The sequence below is a fragment of the Phoxinus phoxinus genome (assembly GCF_949152265.1).
Source record: "Phoxinus phoxinus genome assembly, chromosome: 18".
Classification (NCBI taxonomy): domain Eukaryota; kingdom Metazoa; phylum Chordata; class Actinopteri; order Cypriniformes; family Leuciscidae; genus Phoxinus; species Phoxinus phoxinus.
The window spans coordinates 17,414,851-17,437,071 of NC_136893.1; the positions used below are offsets into that span (position 1 = coordinate 17,414,851).

The 22,221-nt window shown below is 36.9% G+C and overlaps 3 protein-coding genes across 5 annotated transcripts in view; 1 reads left to right on the forward strand and 2 right to left on the reverse strand.

The window, feature by feature from the left end:
* Nucleotides 1-494: 494 nt before the first annotated feature.
* On the reverse strand, nucleotides 495-4,773 carry prim1 (DNA primase subunit 1). Of its 2 annotated transcripts, none has more exons than XM_079587960.1 (13): nucleotides 4,501-4,773; nucleotides 4,112-4,269; nucleotides 3,532-3,638; nucleotides 3,348-3,421; nucleotides 3,106-3,242; nucleotides 2,905-2,963; nucleotides 2,710-2,819; nucleotides 2,519-2,610; nucleotides 2,275-2,410; nucleotides 1,652-1,721; nucleotides 1,462-1,568; nucleotides 1,276-1,374; nucleotides 495-914 (listed from the first exon to the last, which is right to left on the reverse strand). In XM_079587960.1, exons 1-13 carry the CDS (start codon nucleotides 4,607-4,609, stop codon nucleotides 895-897), a joined length of 1,278 nt encoding a protein of 425 aa, XP_079444086.1. In that variant the 5' UTR covers nucleotides 4,610-4,773; the 3' UTR covers nucleotides 495-894. The 2 variants fall into 2 exon arrangements, with proteins under 2 accessions (XP_079444086.1, XP_079444085.1); XM_079587959.1 differs by having other exon boundaries at nucleotides 706-914; nucleotides 2,519-2,605; nucleotides 2,705-2,819; nucleotides 4,501-4,698.
* The window catches only part of bhlhe23 (basic helix-loop-helix family, member e23), an 82,817-nt gene continuing 65,366 nt past the window's right edge, over nucleotides 4,771-22,221 (forward strand). The window contains exons 1-2 of one of the 2 annotated variants that reach the window (XR_013794824.1): nucleotides 4,771-5,099; nucleotides 5,660-5,799. The gene's annotated coding sequence lies outside the window, so the exon portion shown is untranslated. The remainder of the gene's footprint in view (nucleotides 5,100-5,659; nucleotides 5,800-22,221) is intronic. The other variant, XM_079587961.1, reaches the window with a different exon arrangement.
* rnd1a (Rho family GTPase 1a) lies at nucleotides 12,739-22,209 on the reverse strand. The gene is made up of 6 exons (XM_079588486.1): nucleotides 21,860-22,209; nucleotides 21,421-21,508; nucleotides 16,831-16,940; nucleotides 16,333-16,467; nucleotides 14,575-16,249; nucleotides 12,739-14,118 (listed from the first exon to the last, which is right to left on the reverse strand). The coding sequence occupies exons 1-5, from the start codon at nucleotides 21,977-21,979 to the stop codon at nucleotides 16,004-16,006; spliced, it is 699 nt and encodes a 232-aa protein (XP_079444612.1). The 5' UTR covers nucleotides 21,980-22,209; the 3' UTR covers nucleotides 12,739-14,118; nucleotides 14,575-16,003.

Consider the following 22,221-nt stretch of genomic DNA (forward strand, 5'->3'; position numbering starts at 1 on the left):
AAAAATCAGAAGAACAATCACTTTCATTTGTAATTGATTTCCCCCCCCCCAAACCAGACAGCAACATAATACAGGTGAAACTCGAAAAATTTGAATATTGTGAATAAGTTAATTTATTTCAGTAATTCAACTTAAAAGGTGAAACTAATATATTATATAGACTCATTACATGCAAAGTGAGATATTTTCAATATTTTTTTTTTTTTGATGATTATGGCTTACAGCTTATTCCCCAAAGAAGAGCTGAAGGCCACTATTAAAGCATCCTGGTCTTCCATAACACCTCAGCAGTGCCACAGGCTGATAGCATCCATGCCACGCTGCATTGAGGCAGTAATTCATGCAAAAGGGGCCCAAACCAAGTACTGAGTACATATGTATGATTATACTTTTCGGAGGGCTAACATTTCTGTATTTAAAATCCCTTTTTTATTGATTTCATGTAATATTCAAATTTTCTGAGATTTTGAATTTGGGGTTTTCATAAGCTGTAAACCATGATCATCCAATTAAAACAAATAAAGGCTTGAAATATCTCACTTACCATGTAATGAATCTATATAATATATTAGTTTCACCCTTTAAGTTGAATTAGTGAAATAAATTAACTTTTTCACGATATTCTAATTTTTCGAGTTTCACCTGTATACTTATAAAAGTTATTTTAATAAGATTGTAGAAAAATTAAACAATCCTGAGAAAAGTACAAAACAGGTGAAAACATTTTATTAGAAAAGTAAAGGAACAGTATCACATAACTGATATGAATTCATATATGACTTGTTCTTTGTAAGTCAAAGTGTCTGTATCTTCACAAACAGATGGTTGGCAGACAAACATGTAAATGCGTTGCGAAAAACTGCTGATTAGCTGCTATGTCCCAGCACATCGGTCTTAGAAGTCTTTCTGAAGATCTGCAAAATAATAAATCACATTGAAGTAATCTGCAGTCACTAACACCAAAACCTAAAATCAATAATTCTGAATGCTACAAATTAACTTGCATTATAATCAGCAGAATGAAAACTGAATAATCATTTTGATATTTGCTGAAGATTGCATTTAAGTGGAAGTGTTTTTAAAGACAAACTTGTCATTTACACTCAAAAGTAAATTGAAATGAAAAAACAGGAAATGAGCATGCAGAATTACATATCCAATTGACTGATAACCGATGCGTCATGCAGTCGCTACATTACAAATGGATTAGGGATCCAATCAAGTGTGTGTGTATAACAGAAGCTTGTGTGTAACAGAAGCTTGTTTGTAACTCACCACTCTTCTTCAGCATCTCTCCTTTCCGAGATCGAGTCATTGCCTCCAAAAAATTGTCAAAGACCTTTACATACTTGGCCAGGCTGGTGCGCTTATAGTCTACACATAACCAAAAACACGTTTAGCCCACAGAACTGAGGATGAATCTTGAACAGTTATATTGCGGAGTCATACATGTCTGCTCACCTCTGATTCTGCGTCGTTCTCCAGCATCTTGTTCATTCTCCTTGTCTTTCATGTCCTCGTCCTCCACCTCATCTGTTCTGGGTTTCTCCAGCTCCTCACAGATCTGACTACAGAGACAGACGAGTGGAGATATGAAAGCAGTTGTCACGTCCCACAACTTTATATGGACACTGATATATTCAGCATTTACCTGATCGTAGGAACCTCAAAGGGATCAAACGTGTCCAGTTCTTTCAAATCTATTGGCACTGAGATTCGACCTAAAAAAAAAAATTGAAGAAAAAAAATAATTAAGATGTTTAAAATCAACACGTAACGACATTTGCAACCCATTTTAATTTGAATGTAAAACATACAAAAATGATTCATGCAAAATAAGACTAGGAACATATACACTACCATTCTAAAGTTTTAGGTCGGTAAGATTTTATAATGTTTTTGAAAGAAGCCTCTTATGCTCACCATACATTTGAGCAAATATATGATATCCGTCATATGCAAAAAAAACTGTAATTGTGAAATATTTATACAATTTAAAACTTTTCTATTTAAATATACATTTAATATTTTATATATATTTAAATGTAATTCATTCCTGTGATGTCAAAGCTGAATTTTCAGCATCATTCCTCCAGTCTTCAGTGTCACATGATCCGTCAGAAATAATTCTATTATTAATTTTATTGCAACATAAATGTCTTTACTCTGAGTTTTGATCAATTTAAGACATTCTTGCTGGATAATAATTACTGACCCGAGAACTTTTGAATGGTACTGTATGAATGAAGTTACAAGGGTAAAGTTTGATGTCACCTGTCTTGGGGTGTACGCTGAAGGGGCTCTTCAGTAAGTGGTTGACTCCTTTACTGACGTTGACATCCAGGCGAGGGTAACAGTACTGCAACATGATCTCCTTATCGAAGTACTGACCACCCTTCTTACTACTCGACTTAACACAAACAAATAACAATAATGAGACTACGGATTTTATGCTGAAAGATTTATTTGCCTGAGATTAGGTGCTCTCAGTGTTGCTTTCCGGCCAATTTGCGTTTACCTTTTTATGTTCAACCAGAGTGCAGAGTTCTTCCCATCGCTCCATTGGGTTTTTCACCTTCTGAAAAAAGGTTGTCAGGTCCTTTTTGATATGTGCAGTCGGACTTAAAGAAATAAACAGTACTGGTATTGGTACAGACTACTGAAATTTTGTTAAGGTGACAAGCAACACTACTGAGGATGAAAGGATATCTTCAGGTAGCGGAGCGAGCACTTTGTCTACACTCTCCTTACTGCCTAAAATGTCCTGTTCCACAATGGCGTACTGTGGGAAATAGCGCTCCACCACAGACAGAGAACACCTCAAAGAAAGAGAGAGACACTACAGTCACACCAATACTTTGACACAATATATACTTAAGAAGGTGGGCCATTTTTTCCCCTTACTTGATGAACGGATGGATTGGATCTGACAGCACAACTTTTCTCACGGTGTCCTCACCACCCTAAAGAAACATGCGCAGGACACACAATTATTTAAAACACAGGGTAAAAAGTCAAGCTTTTGGACTAGATACGGTATGTGTACATGGTAAACAAACCAAGGATACAACTTCTAGAATGATGAACTATCTGATATTTGAATACCTTGACTAAACTGAGATACTCTGCCACGGCAGAGCGCGCCGCCACTGAGAGCTTCCTAGCAGCATCATCACAAACCCAGCAATGCACACCTCTCCTGCCCGAATACACCCACAGCAGATGGTGGAATCCAAAGTCCTCTGAACCACACATACAGCACAATGCAGGTTAACTTTGTTCTATCTATATATCTGTTGTCGTTACTTAAATTGTAAATGTTCTGTTGATGAGAGGTCCCCCTTTACCCCGAAGTGCCCGGTCCAGAATATGGATAGCGATTGTCATTAGAGTCCAGCACTTTGAGCAGATATCAGCAGCACTGAAGAACAAAAATATGACAAAAAATGCACAACATAACTGCATTTAAAACACTACTCTATAAGCATCGTCACGCATATTAGGATGAAAGGTGAGAAGGCATCTGTATACCTGCAGCAACGCCTGACATCATCATAGTCTGTCATGTCAATGTCAAACACCAGCTCCTTCTCCAGGGCCTGGAAGGTTCCAGACTTCACAGTGTTGTGTTGACTGGGCTGTCAATCACAGAAACAGAGAATTAGGATCTCTTTGATAAGGGATTTCATTTTCCACAAGAAATATGAAGCAGTTTAAAGAGTCAAAAACGTGAGAATTTATAAAATGTAATCACACAGCAAATAATCCAAGACTCAATATTCATTCAATCTATTAATTCAAATATGAAATTATTCATACGAATGTAATGACTATTATATCACTATATAATAGTACAATCATATTCTCTATATAGCTATAGTACTATTATATATCAAAATTTTATTTGAACCACTGTATTTTATTCCAAATCCAGTGACGTGATAAAAATTTTTTTAGAAGTATGAATATCCCATTATGTCTTTCAAATAATATCCATAAAAGCTTTGCATAAATAACAGGATAAAATAATTAGCAAAATGCTGTGACATGCCAACTTTCCATACAATACAATACAGTATATAATATAGAAACATGATGAGTTATATATTACCCTGTGGCTGTAGACTGCTCCAATATCAATCTTGTAGGGAACCATTTTCTGCATCTCTTTCTCCAGCTCATTCTGAGTGCTGAAGGACTGATATCTGACATAAATGTCATCTTTTAACGTGAAGCAAAATTCACGGTTCTGGAAGTAGTTTTTAGACACTGCAAGAGGCCAAATTAAGTACAATATGAATTTAAAGCATGAAGAGAAATAATATTATTTAATATAAATGCACCCATGCAGGAGCCATATTGTTTGAACTGAAATATTTATTGATCGATGTTGTACACACACACACAAAAAAAAGCATTGAAAATTGAAAACAAAAACAAAACAGTGAATGGATCGTTGTGTGATAAGAGATTGAGTTAGTGCCTCGCATATTTACTTACCACCGCCATAACTTAACCAGCGATAGTACTGTGGAAACGGGAAGAGTCTGCGATAATACAGCGGTAACAAGTCAGGCAAACAAGCTGGATTATAATCTTCGTTTGCCATGTTTAAATTGAACAGTGTTGTTTATTCTCAATGACAGCTGAGTTGATCCTACAACCAACCAGCGCGGGAAAATTAACGTAAATAGGAAATGACGCACTGTGTCCTTATTCGTTGGTCTCGCGCACAGCTACTGTTTTCTACTTGCTTTGCTGCCACCTCAAGGCTCGGATAACAGTGTTTTATTATGATTATATGTTGTTCAATCATGGTTCAAATCACTGATGGACTGGCAGTCTGGCACTGGCTTGTAGAGGCCACCTGTAGCCTACGGTGTGTCTTGCCTTTAGGCTGGGATAAACTCCAGTAGGATACACGTGTGGATGAATGTATGTAGGATTCAAATCAAACGAAGACTCGAGCTTAACAGTTTTGAGAGTAAAGTTTTTTGTGGAAAAAAGTTAGTTAACTAGTTACCAGGGAGCAAACTGACAACGAAGAGCTTGATAAAAATGAGACGTGTGATTTGTGGAGAACACAGAGAAAAAACAAGGTAAATATCAGGGATTAACAGAACATAGGCTACTTTTTATTGTGCTACATTTCCAGACATTAATTTCAAGTCCTTATTATTGATTAACTTACATTATGGAAGTAGGGTGAATATTTTATTTCATTGTGTGTATTAAGGGTAATGAAATGCTATATGTGAAATTATTAGCCTTAGCTAAACAGTAGAGTTAACTAACGTTAACGTTACCGCCCGCCCCAAAAAAAGAGTAAAGTGTCATTTTTGCCACAGAATGCTATTGAATGTGGTCGAAATGAATAATATATAATTATTATTTATTATATGTGTATATATATGGCAGAATTTTCACGTAATCCATGTGTACTGCTGGACATTGTTAGCAGACAAAATAAATACAATAGTAAGAGTGTGAATTGTTGTGTTTAAATAAACGTAAGAAGAAACAGCTATTTATATTATTTATTATGTATTGTAATACAATGGCTCAGTTAAAAAAAAAAAAAAAAAAAATCAGTCTACCTTTTTTATATCTCCATTCGGCATGAAACACTAAAATGCTTTCCCCCAACTTTTCATTTCAGAATCTCTATCTTTCAAGGACAGAAATTCCCTGAGTGCTGGACAGACTGCGACACACAGTCATGTGACTGCATGCATATTGATAATTCTGCAGCTAGAGCTTGATCCGATCTGCTGAGTCCACAGTCATCGCAGTAAACAGGTGAAGTGTAAATATAAATGTGTACATATGTGGGTATGATTCTTCACTGTGCCGTCACCAGGAATATTATCCCAGGCCCTTTTCTGGTGCCAGTAAATTAAGGCGTTCTGTGACGGAAAGAAAAAAACACTGTCTCAGGCCTCATGTATTGATATAGGTTGGAGGATGGGGTGTCTTGTTAATCTCTCAAAAACCTCTAAAGAAATGTTGTATTTTATCATGTGACTAACTGAAGGTAAATCCTAATGGAGTGCGGCTCACAGGAACTCATGTACAAGTAAGAGCTCTCACAGGGAGAGTGTCTGACTGAGAGCACTTGTGTCTGAGTGTACCAGTCTCATTTCCACCTCTCACTGCCCGTCTTTTTATTCAGTGTTGAATTGAGTACATTCACGTAGAGCAAGGCCTATGTGTTCCTTATGCGTGTTAGAGGATTTGACTTCCGTCAGCAAGTCTCTATATTAATTACTAACAGCTTCCCGAGTGGCTCAACAGAGACATCCTCATGTAGCAACTGGTCAAAGCTATTTTAGGCATAATACTCTTCTCTGAACAAATGCCTTTCCCGTAGTCCTTCGCGGATCTATTTTCAGCACTTTGAAAAAATGTCTTCCGTTTCTTGAAGAATCTCCTAATAGCAGAGCAGGTTGTCATACTGAATGCGTTAAGCTGTCACAAAATTAAAACAGTAAAGCAATTTATGAAACAACATAAATAGTAGAATATACACTACTATTCAAAAGTTTGGGTCAGTAAGATTATTATTATTTGAAAGAAATTAATACTTTTAAGCAAGGACACATTAAATTGATCAAAAAGTGACTAAAGATTTTAATTTCAAATCAATGCTGTTCTTTTTAACGTTCCATTCATCAGAGAATCCTGAAAATATATATCAATAATAAGCAGCACAACTGTTTTCAACATTGATAACAATAATACATGTTTCTTGAGCAGCAAATCAGCATATTAGAATGATTTCTGAAGGATCATGTGACACTGAACTGAAGACTGGAGTAATGATGCTGAAAATTCAGCTGCTGGTTTACTTTGCATCATAGGAATAAATTACATTTTAAAATATATTCAGATAGAAAACAGTTCTTTTAAATTGTAATAATATTTTACAATATTACAGTTTTTTTTTTTATAAAATAAAAGCAGCTTTGGTGAGCATAAGAGACTTTCAAAAATTAACAAAATTATACTGACCCACATTTTTGAACAGTAGTGTAAAAATTAACCATGTAATTAATAACTTGTATAATAATTTATAAAATGTAACAACTTGCCCTGACATTAAATTTATATATATATATATATAAAATAATATATATATATAAATGCTTGTACCGAGAGTTCAAGATTTCAGTTAAAATCTCCCTTCATTTTATGGTTGACTCTCACCTCATTATATGCTAATGTGGTTTTATAATGCTCACAGGTTTATCTATAACACAGATATAGTGATTTTTGAAGTTTGGAGCACATAATTCACAAAATAATTTTAATTTAAGAAAGTATGGAGCACAGTGCTTGAAACACAACCACATCAAATTCTACTAGAGAAAACACACATTTGAGCATTGGGATTTTGACTCAAAACCTCATAGTTACTGACACATAGTCCTTGAGACAACTAGCCCCAACTCTTTTCAGTGTTTGTTTGGCACAGAGATAAAGAGAATGAGGTTGGCACCACCTTGTTTACTTGATCAGCTTTGACAGAAATAGACTGTAATGTTTGTCCTACAACAATAGCTGTTGCAGCGGGGCAGGATGAGGGGCTGGTGGTGAAGCATGCGAGGGGAGAGAGAGGGTTATCTGGGCGACAGGGTGAAGGGCTTCAACTACGGACATGCGAGTCTCTATTGTTCAGTTCACATCCTCCTCCTCCTCCTCCTGCAGTGGTGTTCTCCGTGTGTGGGTGGAAAGACTTTTCCCTCAGTGGAAAATCTCAAAGCTGGGCTTCCCTTTATGAGCCCTTGCTTCTGAGGAAGAAAGAGAACTTCCTTCAAAACAGGTGCAGACTGTTGATGGTGCTCTGACACACTTATGATCTAAGGAGGATGCCTGCCGTTTGAGTTTTTAGTTACACGTAACATCAATTACTAATGGTACATCACCCAGCTAAAGCTATCTAGGAGTATTATAATACACAGTCTTGATCATTGTTTGTCTTTATTCAATTCAAATGAATTACCAACGTGGTCATCGCACGAAAAGGGTTGGGTGGATACGCTTTCGATTACTGATAAACGCAGGGCACAGGTGTTAATTAAAATTTAGCGTTTTAGTCGGCCTGATAAGCACCTGTTTGCGCTTTCATCTTCACACAGAATATACGCGTGCTCAAAAGAGACCTGAATCTGTTAAATTTTTCATTTTGTGCGTTTTTTCTCTTTCAGCCCGTTGGAAAGTAAATCTGTGTGTGCACACATACGCACCTACACACAGACACTCATGCACTAAGACTTCACTGCTGTTGCTATGACTACATTCTTTCTGCGGGAAATGTGTTGTCTGACACTGTAAAGTCAAAGAGAATACTCATGTTTTCATATCTACTCCGGTCTTTTCTTTCTCTCACATACTTGCTCCTCTCAAGGTTGTGGGTAATTTTGGTTACGGCTTTGTGTGACCTTGAGAGTCTCAAGACTCTTAAAGAGCGCCCCACAATACCGATCTTTCTGGATGTGTGTGTGTGTGGTGTGAACAGTCTACTCTACACATAACTAGCAGTAATGCTTTGAATATCTTGATGAATTGTAAATATATTTATTTGAATTTACTTTATTCCATGGGTCTTCAACCTTTTGGATATCTTAGTAGATAGAAATGCCATGTTAATGTATGTACATACTTTATGATGCTAAGGTTGCAAAGCTATTACATTTTGTTTGTTTTTGTACAGTCTTATACTTGATGTTATTTTTATTTTATTTATTTTTGCTAAATACATTTAAATGTGGGAGAGACAATTAACTTGGCTTTGAAAAAAAAATATATATACATATTTAAATTAAGTGTATATTTATGCTGATTTCAATTCGTTTCTTAATGTCTCATTAAATATATTAAAATAGTGTTTTATTTTAATATATTATATTAAAATAAAATATTAAAATAATTTGTAATAATAATTTAAATAATTTTAACAGCAATTATTAAATGAATTAATTTGGCCTATAATATTATAGTAAATATGTTAAACATTTTTGTTTTTTGCATTTTATTTTGATAGAATGAGTTTTGCAAACAGTAATTGGCAGACCCCCTACAGTACCACCTCGGACCCCCTGTTGTAGACCCCTGCTTTAGTCTGAAGCAACTCAGTTCTCTATAATCTTTAACTTTGAAGTCTTTAGTGATCATGCTGATAATGATAAGCTATAAAAGCAGTTTTCTTAAAATATACTGTATCTTCATTCATCGGTTCATTGTCTGGCATGTTGTGTGTTGCTGTGATACTTGATTACTAAATTTATACACATGTAGTAGCAATCAGGCTTCATTGTTGTATATGATTGTTTGTTTCCTGTTATTACAAGAAAAATATTGTATCATTCATGGAAGTACAAATAAAGACGCTTTTTCTTTTTTCTTTATGTAAGAAAAAAAAGTTACCAATATTTTCATGATAATGCAGCATATTCAGGCATTTGGGGAAGTTGCCCCACTCTGCTGTGATTGTGGGCACTACTGCATGTGTAATGCACCCTGACCTAATTAGTTATTTACAGTTTCACGCATAACTGGACTCCGTATGTTCAAGTTTTTCCTTAATAAACATAAATCTATTTTTTAGTACCATATCTAGACTAAAACGTACAGTACATGCAACGTTATGTTCATAAAACAGCTTTATAATACCATATCATATCAGTTAACTTGTAAATGTATATTGTTTGTTTGCAGAGGCACAGGTCAATCGAAATCAAGCACCTGAGCCTAGGACATATGGGCAGTTTGTAGCCCTTAAAATAGGTCAGATTTTTTTTACACTAAAACATGTATTTCTGCCTATATTGTTAGCTGTGACCAGCAAAAATCCTGTGCTGTTTTAAACCAGACACGCATGGCCATCCTGGCCTGTCCAAACACAACACACACCTTCTTCCTTCTCTATGGACCCGAGACCCAGATGCCATAAAAGCACGGCTGGCTAATTAAACAGCCAAACATGCTCATCCATTATCAACATACCTTAGGGGTTCACCGTGACAAACTGTACATATGTGTAAGAGTGAGTGATAGTGGGGGTTGGGCATACCTCGTGGGTTTTAGGGCAGCCTTGGGGACTCCCTTGGGAAGAAAAGGCCTATGGCAGTGCAAGAGGGATGGTTGTATGAGGGAACGTGTGTGTGTGTGTGTGTGTGTGTGCTGTTATTTTGTTCTGTTGCCAACACAGCAGAAATCAGCTGTGCAAGAGACTTGCAACACTACAGTATTAAAATCTCTAATTTACTCACACTCATGTTGTTGCAAATCTGTATGACTTATTTCCTTTGGTGGAACACAAAGAAAGATATTTTGAAAAACGTGCAATGGTATCAAAAACAGGTCTTTTTTTAAAATATAAGTTTAAGCAGGGTTTTCCAAACTGAGGTTTATAAGGGGGGTTTGTGAGTTGATGAAACATTAAATAAAAGTTTAAAAAATAAATAAAAAAAAGTCACTAAAAAGATGAATGTTTGCCTGCATGTGATGTGACCATTAACCATTGCCAGAGTTCTTATATTTTAAGTATTTTACATCAAATGTGTTTGACTTACAAAAAAGTATGAATTGCTGCTTTGAGCATTAGGTGATGGTAGTGGTAATCCAAACGTAAAAATGAGCATGTACCATTAATTATTCAATATATAAATAGATATCCAATATTGTCCAATGACCAATATGCTCCCCATATATAATGCATCTCTAAAAGGGCATGCTAGTAATATAAATCAGAAATCTATGATGATGTGAGTTGAGAGGATTCACATTGTTTATGCTAATATCTGAATAAATTTAATATGCTGATTATGTACATTCATTTCTCCTGAGTCCTGAGACCACAAGGCCTGCAGTTGTGTGTGTGTGTGTCTGTCTGAGACATGCTTTCTGCTCCAGTGAACAGACAGTCACCCTGACTGATTCAACAAGGGTTGACTGAGCTTGTTGCATTTAAACAGCTCTAAAAGTCCCTTATGAACCTTAAAACAATGTTCCTCTGATAATATGACTGAGAAGGCAAATAACACAACGACGGCACATTTGAAGGTCTAGATGCATACCGAACATATTCTCCTGTCATTATGATCCCACATTGTTGCAGTGGTTCTAGACAATATATGGCATTGTTAGCGCTGGAGTCACGGTGGCTGGTTTGATGGCTGCGCGCGCGCGCGCGCGCGCGCGCGTGTGTGTGTGTGTGTGTGTGTGTGTGTGTGTGTGTGTGTGTGTGTGTGTGTGTTTGTGTGTGTGTGTGTGCATGTCTCTATGTGGTAGACTGCGGCTCATCAGTAATTGGAGAAAATAAGTCTCCCCCCATCATTTCATTCCCTCCTTTACTGATTTCTCCCCAGTTCCTCTCGCTAGGTCTCTGCCTGATAGATGTGAGTCATTGGTAATGAGCCGGCATTCTGTCATTCCCTTACTTTCCACCCAAACAGCCCCAGTCTCTCCCTTCTCTCTTCTCTCTAAAGCTCTGGGGTGTAGAAGACTTCAAGCAGCTGGAAGCGACAGCTCTTTCCATAAGCATTCCCTCCCCGATGCTGTATTTTTCCTTTTATAGCTTTCTTTCTAAAATCATGCTTATCAGACTCTGCTGTTTTATTCAGGTTATATATTCTATATGATGAATGAAATTGCCTTTGAAAGTCATGCCTTTAAACTGTGGCTGGTCAAGGTTGTCTGGATCTAATGTATTAAATTATAGAGCTGAACATGGTGTGTTATACTAGCACTCAGTTTGTCCATCAATAGTTCAGCTTTGTCATCGAATAAATTACATTTTAAAATGTTTCCTTCCAGGAGGTAGTGTCTCCTCAGAAAATTGTATAAAAAAAATCTTTAGCACAAAAATAAACCGAATATTTACGAAATATGATGACGTCAATAGACCCCCTAATTCGAGCTGTGGGTTTGAGGGTAGGTTTTTATTTATTTATTAAAGTAATGTTTATTTATGTATTATTTAACCTGGAAAATGTCAGAACACCACTGCATGTCACTGTTTAAAATATATGAAAAATAGAAAACCGTTTCCTAAATTATTTCACAATATTACTGTTTTTACTGAAATTTTGATCAAATAAATGCAGCCTTGGTGAGCACGAGACTCTCAAAAACATTAAATGTTAGTGTATGTCACTGACTGAGGAATATGGTTTACTTAGCTAAAGCTATTTTTACCTCACTATATCAGCATAAATTCCAGACAGAGCCTTGTCTGCTTGTTGATTGTGCAGCATTCACTGAAGTTCTGTTAGATGTGAAGATGCACACAGGAAATCTTTTTATTGTTTCTGCCTCTTCATTATTTAGTGTTACGCCGTTTCATTGCTATTCCTGCAGAAGTTGTTCCTGGTTTTTCTTAGACCTGTTGGCCTAGTTTTGAGTGTTGTGTGAATAAATAGCTAATTTAAGAGTCTGTCATATAAGGATGGTTGTCTGTTTTGAAATCTCTCCTAATATTAAGAACATAGGGTTTCCACGCTTTTTTGAATGAGTTGCCATGACTTCCAGTTTTGCTAAATTAATTTAATAAGAGACTGCTGCTGCATGCCAAACATTTTTATTTGCATGCTAAATACATGTTATACCTCTCAAATTTTGTAATGCCACTGGATCTGCAAGTCTTAACCTATGTAAAAAGGTCAGGAAGATGCAAAATATCTTTAGAAGGATTTTTCTTAATAATGAATGTTGAAAAGAAGGGAACATGCGTGCAACTTACTGACCAAATCCAGGTTTTAATTAATTTAAGAGTGACACATGACACCAAAGACAAGGGAAAATAACCAACAAACATATTCAATATAAAATAGATTGTCTGAAACTAAAGAATGAAACAGAACCAGCAATAATCAACCATTAATAAATTACACATTACATAGCACAAACAATCATGTCTGTTTTGAAATAGTTCGCTTAACAGACATCATTTAAAGGGCTGTACAAAACTGATTATGCACAACATATGTACGTCCAGAGACTTAAGTAACAAAAGGAAGATTGTGGAGTTTCACCACTTCAAACATATAACATATAAGAGTGCTACTAAACCAGACAACAGTAATAAATTCATATCAAGATGATGGTCTGTATATTGACTGACTCGTAAACTATAGCCATGAAAAAGCCATTTGTTATGCTACAATGAGAAAACTTGCCCTTATTTTCACTTTGTTTACACCCGCTTTCTCTGGACATGTAGTCCATCTTATCGGACTTGCCTGTTCCTAAGCAACGGCGATCGGTATGTAGCATGAAGTGATGCAGGTCAATGTTTGACTCCTAAAGTTCCCTTCAGATGAGAATGATATTAATGTAGTTCTGAGGTGCAGTTAAGGCAAGACCATTTTTTTATGTACAGTATTTTCACTCATTCTTCAGATAGGCTAGTGACTGAGTTTTCACAACATTTTGGGTTGACATTAATAAAATAAAACGTCATTTTTGAGACCAAATTTCTGCTTAATGAGCATTTTGCTTTACGGGTCTAATAGGTCAACAATGTGACGTGTGATTTTGATGTGATGTTTCGATTTTCATGGCCAGCGAGAGCTTTCATCGAGATCACGAAATGTTTCAGGCAATATCAACTGATAATAACTAGACAAACCACCAAGGAAATCAGCTGAGTTCAATGAATGAGGAAAACTAAGTCACCAAACATACACAAGTTTGGGTTCTGTCAAATTTTGGTCTCTTATGCTCACCAAGGCTGCATTTATTTGATCAAAAATATTATTACAATTAAAAATCCAGTCTTCAGCGTCACATGATCCTAATATGCTGATTTGATGCTTTAGAAACATTTATTGTTATTATCAATGCTGAAACTATGATACGGTTTTCCAGGATTCTTTGATGATTATAAACAGCGTTTATTTGAAATAGAAATCTTTTGTAACTTTACTGTCTTCACTGTCATTTTTGATCAATTCAATACATCCTTGCTGAATAAAAATATTGATTTCTTAAAAAATAAAAACTCTCAAGGTCAATTCACACTGATGCTGACAGTCAGGTTTTGTCGATAAGTGTTACATAGTGACATATTTGGCCTTTACTGAGCCCAAATTTTTAAACGGTAGTGTATGTTATTCCCTTAAAGGTAGGGTAGGTCAGAATTGTCTAAAAAAAACTTTTATTCAAATTTGTTTAAACTGTCTTTATATACCAATGCATAATTAAAATGTAAGTACTCTGATAAAAAGAGTATAAAAATCGAGTGACTCTAGACCGTTTAATCTTCATTAAACACAGCTCATTAATTCCATTCACTCCCACCTAAAAACGGGTGCGCGACTGCGCGCACGTGGGCAGAGCCAGTAATAACGGCGGTAGTCATGGCGACGTCGAGTGACAGTCGCGCAAGCCAATCCTGTGATTCGTCCCGAATGGAAATAATGAGCTGTGTTTAATGAAGATTAAACGGTCTAGAGTCACTCGATTTTTATACTCTTTTTATCAGAGTACTTACATTTTAATTATGCATTGATATATATAGAAAGTTTAATCAAATTTGGTAAAAAGTTTTTATATAAATCCTACCTACCCTACCTTTAAACCATTTCTTTGATCATTTTAAATTTGATGAACTACTTCAGTAGGACCACTGATTCTGAGGTCAGATTTTTTGTAATACTGTCTTTTCTGACCTCTCAGTTCATTACTATTTGGCCATTTATAAGCCCAAAGTGAGGATTTAGTTGTTTTACGATTAAGCATTACACAACCAGGGGTTGTGGGATTTAAGTCAGAGATTACCAGAATGAGGTTTACGATGAGAGGAGAGTCCTCTGTGACTGATCTAACCGAATACATTAGAATCGCTGAAATTACAATGTAATCTAATGCCCAACCCAGAGAATAACCAGTAGCTTCACCACATAACTCTTTACAGGCCTGTTATTGAGAATTAGGTGTTGGGGCAATTTTAAGATTACTTCAGAAGAAAAGTTAACTGGCGCATTCAAGTTGTCTTCTTGATTATGCAACATTGATTAGTTTTGATGGACAGCAAAGTCCCTTAGTTAATCCCCCATGACCTTTCCTGGCAGTCCATCTCTAAAAATTACTTCAGCGAAAGATTTTGTTTTCTAGAAAAGAATGCCTGGAACATCTGGAAGGGATCTTTGTGGAAATAACTCCTGCTCTATACATAGAAATGGCCTGGGCAATGCTGGGTTTCTCCTCATTGACTGAGATTTATGACCCATTCTCTAGGGGCAGAAAGAGCATGAAGGACTACAGTAGGAATGCATGTCCACTACATCTGGATTGGATGCTTCATCTAGCAGATTTATAACACTGTCCTCCTTTTTCAGGAGGACATCAAATCTTGTTTGGCTCCTCCCACGTTTGCGTGACTTTTAACAGGATAGCTTGATATTTTGATTCTTTGTAGATCAGTGCCAGAGACTTCAGCAAGTACAAGCCATGCATAATTCTGTTTTGAAACAGCAACTAATGCCAACCTGTATTAAATCATACTCTCACTTTCCAATCAACAATCACATCCATATTCACTAAAGTGCGTACTGTGTAAGAGAAACTCATCCTCTTCCCTTAAATATTAAATTACGTTCACAGCTCAACCTTCATTCCCATACATGTATGCACACTAACAAATAAGACTACCCACAAAAATATTTAACAGTGTGCAATATACTTTGCATTTCCTTCTTCGTCTGATTGATTGATCGATCATTATTACAAAATGCAGTTCATGTAAAGGGAAATCAATCGATACTTTAGCATTTGGGTGTGTAACAGGCAAAAACCTTGAACAATGGCAGCAGCTCTTTGTCGTAGGGATGAGTGTGTTTGCAGGTGGGGTGTCAGAATAGAAGAAGAACAACATAAGTGTAGAGAGAGGGAGGGGTCATGAAAGGTCATGACCTCCCCTTCTCTCAAACCCCCCCAATCAACCCTCGCGAAGAGCAAAAATGCGTTTCTTTTTCTGGAGCTGGGGTGGTGCGCGTGGGGCTCACATGATGGAACAGCTCTTGGTTCTCTCCTTGCTGAAGGAGGAGGTCAGGAGCTCTGCCTTGCTGGGCAGGTGAAGGAGGCGTTTGGAGAGCCGGCGGGTGGGGCTTTGCTTTATGGGGGGCTGCAGTTTGTTGAGGCACGTGAGCGCCGCTGAGCGGAACACGCTGTGGATGCTCTTCTCCGATGTGAACGCAGAGCACTCCAGGTACACCTCCGCTCCTACCTGCTTCGCCAACAGGGTGCCCTACATACAGACAGAATGCAGTCAGAGATGGAAAAAGAGAGGCGAGGAGTCTAGTTTACACAGGGCGGGTTCAATTGACTGACCTGCTCATGGGAGATGGGTGTCAGTCTCTGATTGGACAGCTCCATCAGTGTGCAAACATCTGTACGCAGGTCTGTCTTGCAGCCGACTAGGATTATTCGAGTACTGGGGCAGAAATCCATGATTTCGGCTTTCCACTGGAGGGAGAGAACTGTTAATATACTGCAATTTTTTTTAGCAACACTGTACAAAGTAGTTCACCCAAAAATCTCATTTGAGCGGTCCCATTAAATTGTGTTTTGATCGATTTGATCTTTAAAATAAGAGCATTTTGTTTTACGGATTTTCTTCACCTTTTGTTAAACATGTTTATACTTAAAAAGGTGAATCTGCCAGTGCAATGAGACAAAATACACAAATATTCTGAAAAGTCTTAATATTTTATGCAATGTTTCTTCTTAAATAAACAAATCTTATTTTAAGGATTTTTTGACATTTTAACTAAAAAAAGTAACAAAATAGAACATTTTGAATTTAAGAAGTCATAAAATGTACTTCACCTTTTTCAGAGAGCTTTCGACGGTGTCAGGGCGACTTATATCGAAGCAGAGCAGAACCGCATCTGCCTCACTGTAGCAGAGAGGCCTGACATTATCATAATATGGTGAACCTGCAGGAGCAACCACACACAAACGTCACTAATGGAAACTTAGCTTTAAATAACATTATACTGGTGAGAAAGAAGCAAATGCGACTAAATATGGAACATCAAATGCTATGGAGGGGATCTGGCGGTCATAATAATGTAAATAGCAATCATATGGGAGGTCTTGTAATAGGTGTGTGTGGGCGAATCTCGGAGATTCCTTTATTGACAGAATGAGTTGCCGAGGAGGTCTTGTCCCCCACACACAGCAAACCTCATCTCGTTTCGTAACTACGGCAACGGAATTGAAGGATGCACACAAAACACTGCCATAGCTCTATCGATAGCAAATAAAGCAGGTCCATTAAATACACATTTCACCCAATATGTATGTATTTGTGCTTGTTAGAGAATGGACTCTCAGCTCAGATGTTGGGTGTAGTGTGAGCCTCTCTGGGTCACGTACTATTGCTGTATTATGTAGACGACAGTGACTCAGCCTACTAGATTTAGACAAAGTATATGGCTTACCAGCAGAAAGATAAGAGATATATGACTAGACAAAACAATGAATCCACATGCAATCCTGATATCACGATCTATGCACTCAACTAGACTATACAGCTCTTAACAGTAAGGTCGTTGTAGCGAATTAATTCCAGTTTAACTGCTTTAAATGTCACCATGGTCAATTGAATTAGTTTGCAAACAGAGATGAGGTTTGTTTCATCTGAAGTATCACGTATAACGCATATAATTGGTTTTAAATATATACATATCTTTTTGTAAATACTTTAAAAAAAAATGTATAAATATATTTTATTCTGACAAAAAAATAGTTTATTTGGGTTGCAGATCTTCTCTATGAGGGGTCATGGATCTATTCAGACATAAACCTCAATGGTAGGGCATCTTCCTGTATCCGTTCTAGGAGGCAATTGCTCTGACTGTTTAAAAAACAAATTAAAACACTGTATATTCCTCTTGAATCAAATTTCCAATGATAAGAGCTACAGAAGTGGCCCACACCAGACCAGAGAACAGCCTCTCATGCCCGTCACCTCTTTGATCTGGAGTGTGTGTGAAGAGATGCCCGAAGCAACGAGAGCCAGATGAGCAAATTCAATTAAAGCTTCTGTAATTAGTCGTGATTAGAGTGTGTTTGTGCATGTATGCTGATGAGTGTTTGCGTGTGGGTGCACGAGCATCTACCGCTCTGCCAATGTTCCTCCTGTGTGTCGCCACCTAACGAGGCTGTGCACAATTAACAAAGCCTAACTGCCGTAATGAGGGAATAGATGGGGGCTGTTTGATTGTCTTCTCAAGCTCTGATCTTATATGCAAGATTCTGAGTCAGTTGTTGTGCATGATAAAATGTATGTTCCTCCACAGTTACTCTTTTTTCTTCTGATCTGGATTCAGATTCAAAAATGGCTTTTTTACACCAAATTAATTTCTTAATTTTAAACATTTTTAGTTGAACTTAAATCAATGTTTTTTAGTTATTTCAGTTATGTATATATATATATATATATATATATATATATATTATATTGAGTAGTTTCCAATATATTCAGTCTGCGATTGAGTAAATGGTAAATACTTGTTTGTATTTGACATTCAGTTATATTGTACAATTGAAAGACTGTCTGTAACTAGCACAGCACAAGTAGAAAGATAATTGTTACTGCTTGTTAATTATTAATTGGACATCGCATCATCCATCATAGTCTTTGTACAAGCAGCCATCCACAACCTAACCAGAGGCTCTACTCTTCAGCACAATGGTAACCATAAAACCTCTTTTAAATGTGAAACATAACTAAACATTAAACACTCACATACCTTTCCCTTTTTGAGAAAACGCATAAAATAACACTTAATTTCAACATTTACACTCCTGATCCAGCCATATGCAAAGCATGCTGGGAACTAAAAATTCTCTACCCATTTTGAGTAAATGCAACAAAAATCATTCATGTAATCCCAACAAAAGCATATTTTTTTGTAGTAGAAAAGAAATGTAAGTACTAGATTGACCACAATGAAATTAAGTGAAGACAAAATGTATAGCAACTGTGTTGCTTTAGCTCATTTTAATGAAGTAATTTGAACAAGCAGCAAAAAATATATATTTTTATATATCAACAGTTTTTCCACTATTGTTTTACAGTTCCAGGTCAATATGACTGGGAAATTCCATCTGAGTGTTTTTAACATTCCATAATGAGACGAAATGTATAGCAGGAAATACCTTGAGACAGGATCTCTCTCTCTCTCTCTCTCTCTCGCTCTCTCTCTCTCTCTCTCATAATTTGTATTTTAGTCCGTCTATTTCTAATGTGAACAAATTAAACAATTCGTACCAATGAAAAAAAAACTTAGTTCTCTCACATTGCGAGGTTCTGTATAGCAAACAACAAAATTAGGGAGAAAAACAACAACAAATAATCTCCCTAATCAGGCACCTATTATAGAAAAGCAATATCCCATCCACTCATCCTAAAAGTAGGCACTCAGTCAAGCAGTCAAGCATGACAATTAACAGATTCAGATCCATCAGGCATCACTGACTGATACGTTACACAACGTGCCACTCAACATGACCCTAAAGAACTCGGCTTTTCACTCGGCTTGACAGCATGGGATTTAAAAATATTAAACCTATACACTTGTAAAGATTAATCTCAGTTGAAATATCAGTTATAAAATAAGGACATTTGGGGAGGATGACACACCCATCCAAAATAATATCCAGTAATACTCGAGCAGATACTAGAATAGAAAGATAATGATATATGAAGTAAAGATGGGACTAAAAGAGAACTTTAGAGCCAGATAGACAGTTGGGTACATAATTGGTATAATAACAGTAATATTAATTTTGAGGGAAGAAACCTAAATCCTATTTAAAGAGAGAGTGTTTTTTGGGGGGGTACTAGTGAACTAATTCATGCCCTAATTCAACTAATTCAATGTTGTTTTGTACCCCATTGACTTTCATTGTTTCAACTGTTTTAGTTTATAGGTTCTTCAGAATAAATAAATATATATTATTATTATTATTTATTTATTTTCTGCAGAAGAAAGTACGTCATACAGGTTTGAAACAATATGACGGTGAGTAAATGATGACAGTTTTCTTTTTTAAGGGGAACTATCTCTTTAAGAGAGGTCTTTTGTCACTGAAAGCTCTGTGAATCCAAACATAAACTAAAGAAATTAGACTTAGAAGAGCATTCCATGTCTTTTTCCTAGATAATAGCTATAGTTATCAGTCATTGAACCACAGTTTTCTACTACTAGCCTAATCTTAATAAGATACACACTCACAGGCACAGATTACACTTAATCAGATACACAGGCAAACACACAGACTAAACATTCCCTAACCAAATACCTTGATACTATATTGAATCACAGGCACTGAAACAGTAGCTGATCTCTGTAATCCACTTCAGAGAGCCCGTAACTCTAAAAAGCCACCTACGTCATCAAAAAGGCTTCGCATGTCACAGTGAGACATTCCAAAACATGACAAAACCCTGTGCAGTCCTATACACAGCCCTGATTATTTTAATATCCAATCAGAGATGTTGTCTGATCCAGAGGCAGACAGAAGGTGAAGACATCACACTGCAGCGTCTGACGCCTGAGGACAGGTCTCAGGTGTTGCGGATGCCAGATCCTCGCGCGCACTTACTGCAGCTTCACATATGTCTGCTACAGCTACTCTGCTTACATTCCCTGACTCAGGGCTCAGGTGCTGATGGTGTCTTTCCTGTAACGTCTGACTGACCTACTAGCCCAATAACAGTCAACACAACAGCCGAGAATGCACACAAACAAACACATGTGGATGATTTACTGAAAGTAATTTTGTAAAGTGAAAGTTTGTTATTGTAATGCTATCCAGCAAAACAGTAAAATCAAATCTATTCTAAATCTACTTTAAAATATAAACAAGCATTTTGTCTAACTGAAAGTCATTAACAGGATAAAGAAGTTAATAATGCAACATATGATGCCTTGAATTAATATATCTCTGAACAAAACAAGTTCAATTTATAGTCTCATTTATAGTTCTCATTTGTAAGTCGCTTTGGATAAAAGCGTCTACTAAATGAATAAATGTAAATGTAGTCAATCAGGGACTCGGGTTACACTATTTTCTTCCATTTCGCAGTGAAGCGGTTTATGATTGTTTTATTCATTTTAATCTTGTCCAGGCAGTGAACGTAAATGGGATCCAAAACAACACTGACATTTTTTTTTCTTGTATTTCTTGTATCCATTATTCAGAATAACATTCCACAGAAGGTTTCTTACAAGTTTTCGATTTAGGGTCCATTTAATGATATTTCTCAAAAGTACTGTCTCATTTGTAAAACTTTATTAATTAGCTAAAATGATTGAGTGCAAATGTGTTCATCAGCTTAAATGCTCTGTTATGCACACCAGCATCACCGCTGTACAGTTGCTATAGTCGGTCTTTCTCTCTCACCTGACGTGTCCCATAAACTGAGCTCCACGCGCTGCTCGTCTAAATCCAGTCCAGCTGTGTAGTTCTCAAACACTGTTGGGACGTAAGTCTGTGTGGTTGGGAACGAAATAAAACGTTACATAACGGCTTAATAATTTAACGTTTGTTTAAAAACAATTCGTTCATGTCGCATAAAACGCCATATATCCTAGGTTATGTTTTTTTGCAAATGTGTTGATTCCCCCCCCAGCGTCAACACGTGCACGGCACACACAACTCACATGAGAAAGATGGAGTAACGTTATCACCTTGATGAATGAACATCCAGGATAAGTGTAATATATTTCGAAGTATATTGTTGCATAATGTCATAAGCAAGCATCCAATTGCATTACTATAGAAAATAGCCTATCATTATCCGCTAAAGGAATACATGAGAAAGAGTAACGTTAGGACATACCTCAGGATAACAGTCTTTGGCCAAGACTTGCAACATTGCAGTTTTCCCGCACTGCACGTCTCCTACTAAAACCAGTTTACAACGCATTACCAAAGGCTGACTGATTCTTCTCTCCTTCATTGTAAATAAAACGGTCCTGTGCGCGTTGGCTCTCTCGTATGACGGCCCTGGGCAGTTTGTTCAGACCGCATTGGGGTTTAGACTAAATCACCACGAAAGAGAGAAATACGGCACTGCGGCAATTTATACAGCTCTGTTATCCAATCAGCGACGCGCTCTCCTGCTCGCGCTCGAGTTCCACTGCCCCCGAAAGGCGCCCACCCAGCTGGGGTCTGCACATTGATTTAGCCGAGATACTTACT

Excerpts from the sequence above, each read along its gene's own strand:
- prim1 (XM_079587960.1), bottom strand. The coding sequence starts at position 4,609 with ATGGCAAACGAAGATTATAATCCAGCTTGTTTGCCTGACTTGTTACCG. Across the intron at positions 2,964-3,105 it reads AGTATCTCAGTTTAGTCAAG|GGTGGTGAGGACACCGTGAG; the intron begins GTATTCAAATAT and ends ATGTTTCTTTAG. Across the intron at positions 1,722-2,274 it reads CAGCGTACACCCCAAGACAG|GTCGAATCTCAGTGCCAATA; the intron begins GTGACATCAAAC and ends TTTTTTTTTTAG.
- rnd1a (XM_079588486.1), bottom strand. The coding sequence starts at position 21,979 with ATGAAGGAGAGAAGAATCAGTCAGCCTTTGGTAATGCGTTGTAAACTG. Across the intron at positions 16,941-21,420 it reads CAGTTTATGGGACACGTCAG|GTTCACCATATTATGATAAT; the intron begins GTGAGAGAGAAA and ends TTGCTCCTGCAG. Across the intron at positions 16,250-16,332 it reads CACCCATCTCCCATGAGCAG|GGCACCCTGTTGGCGAAGCA; the intron begins GTCAGTCAATTG and ends GTCTGTATGTAG.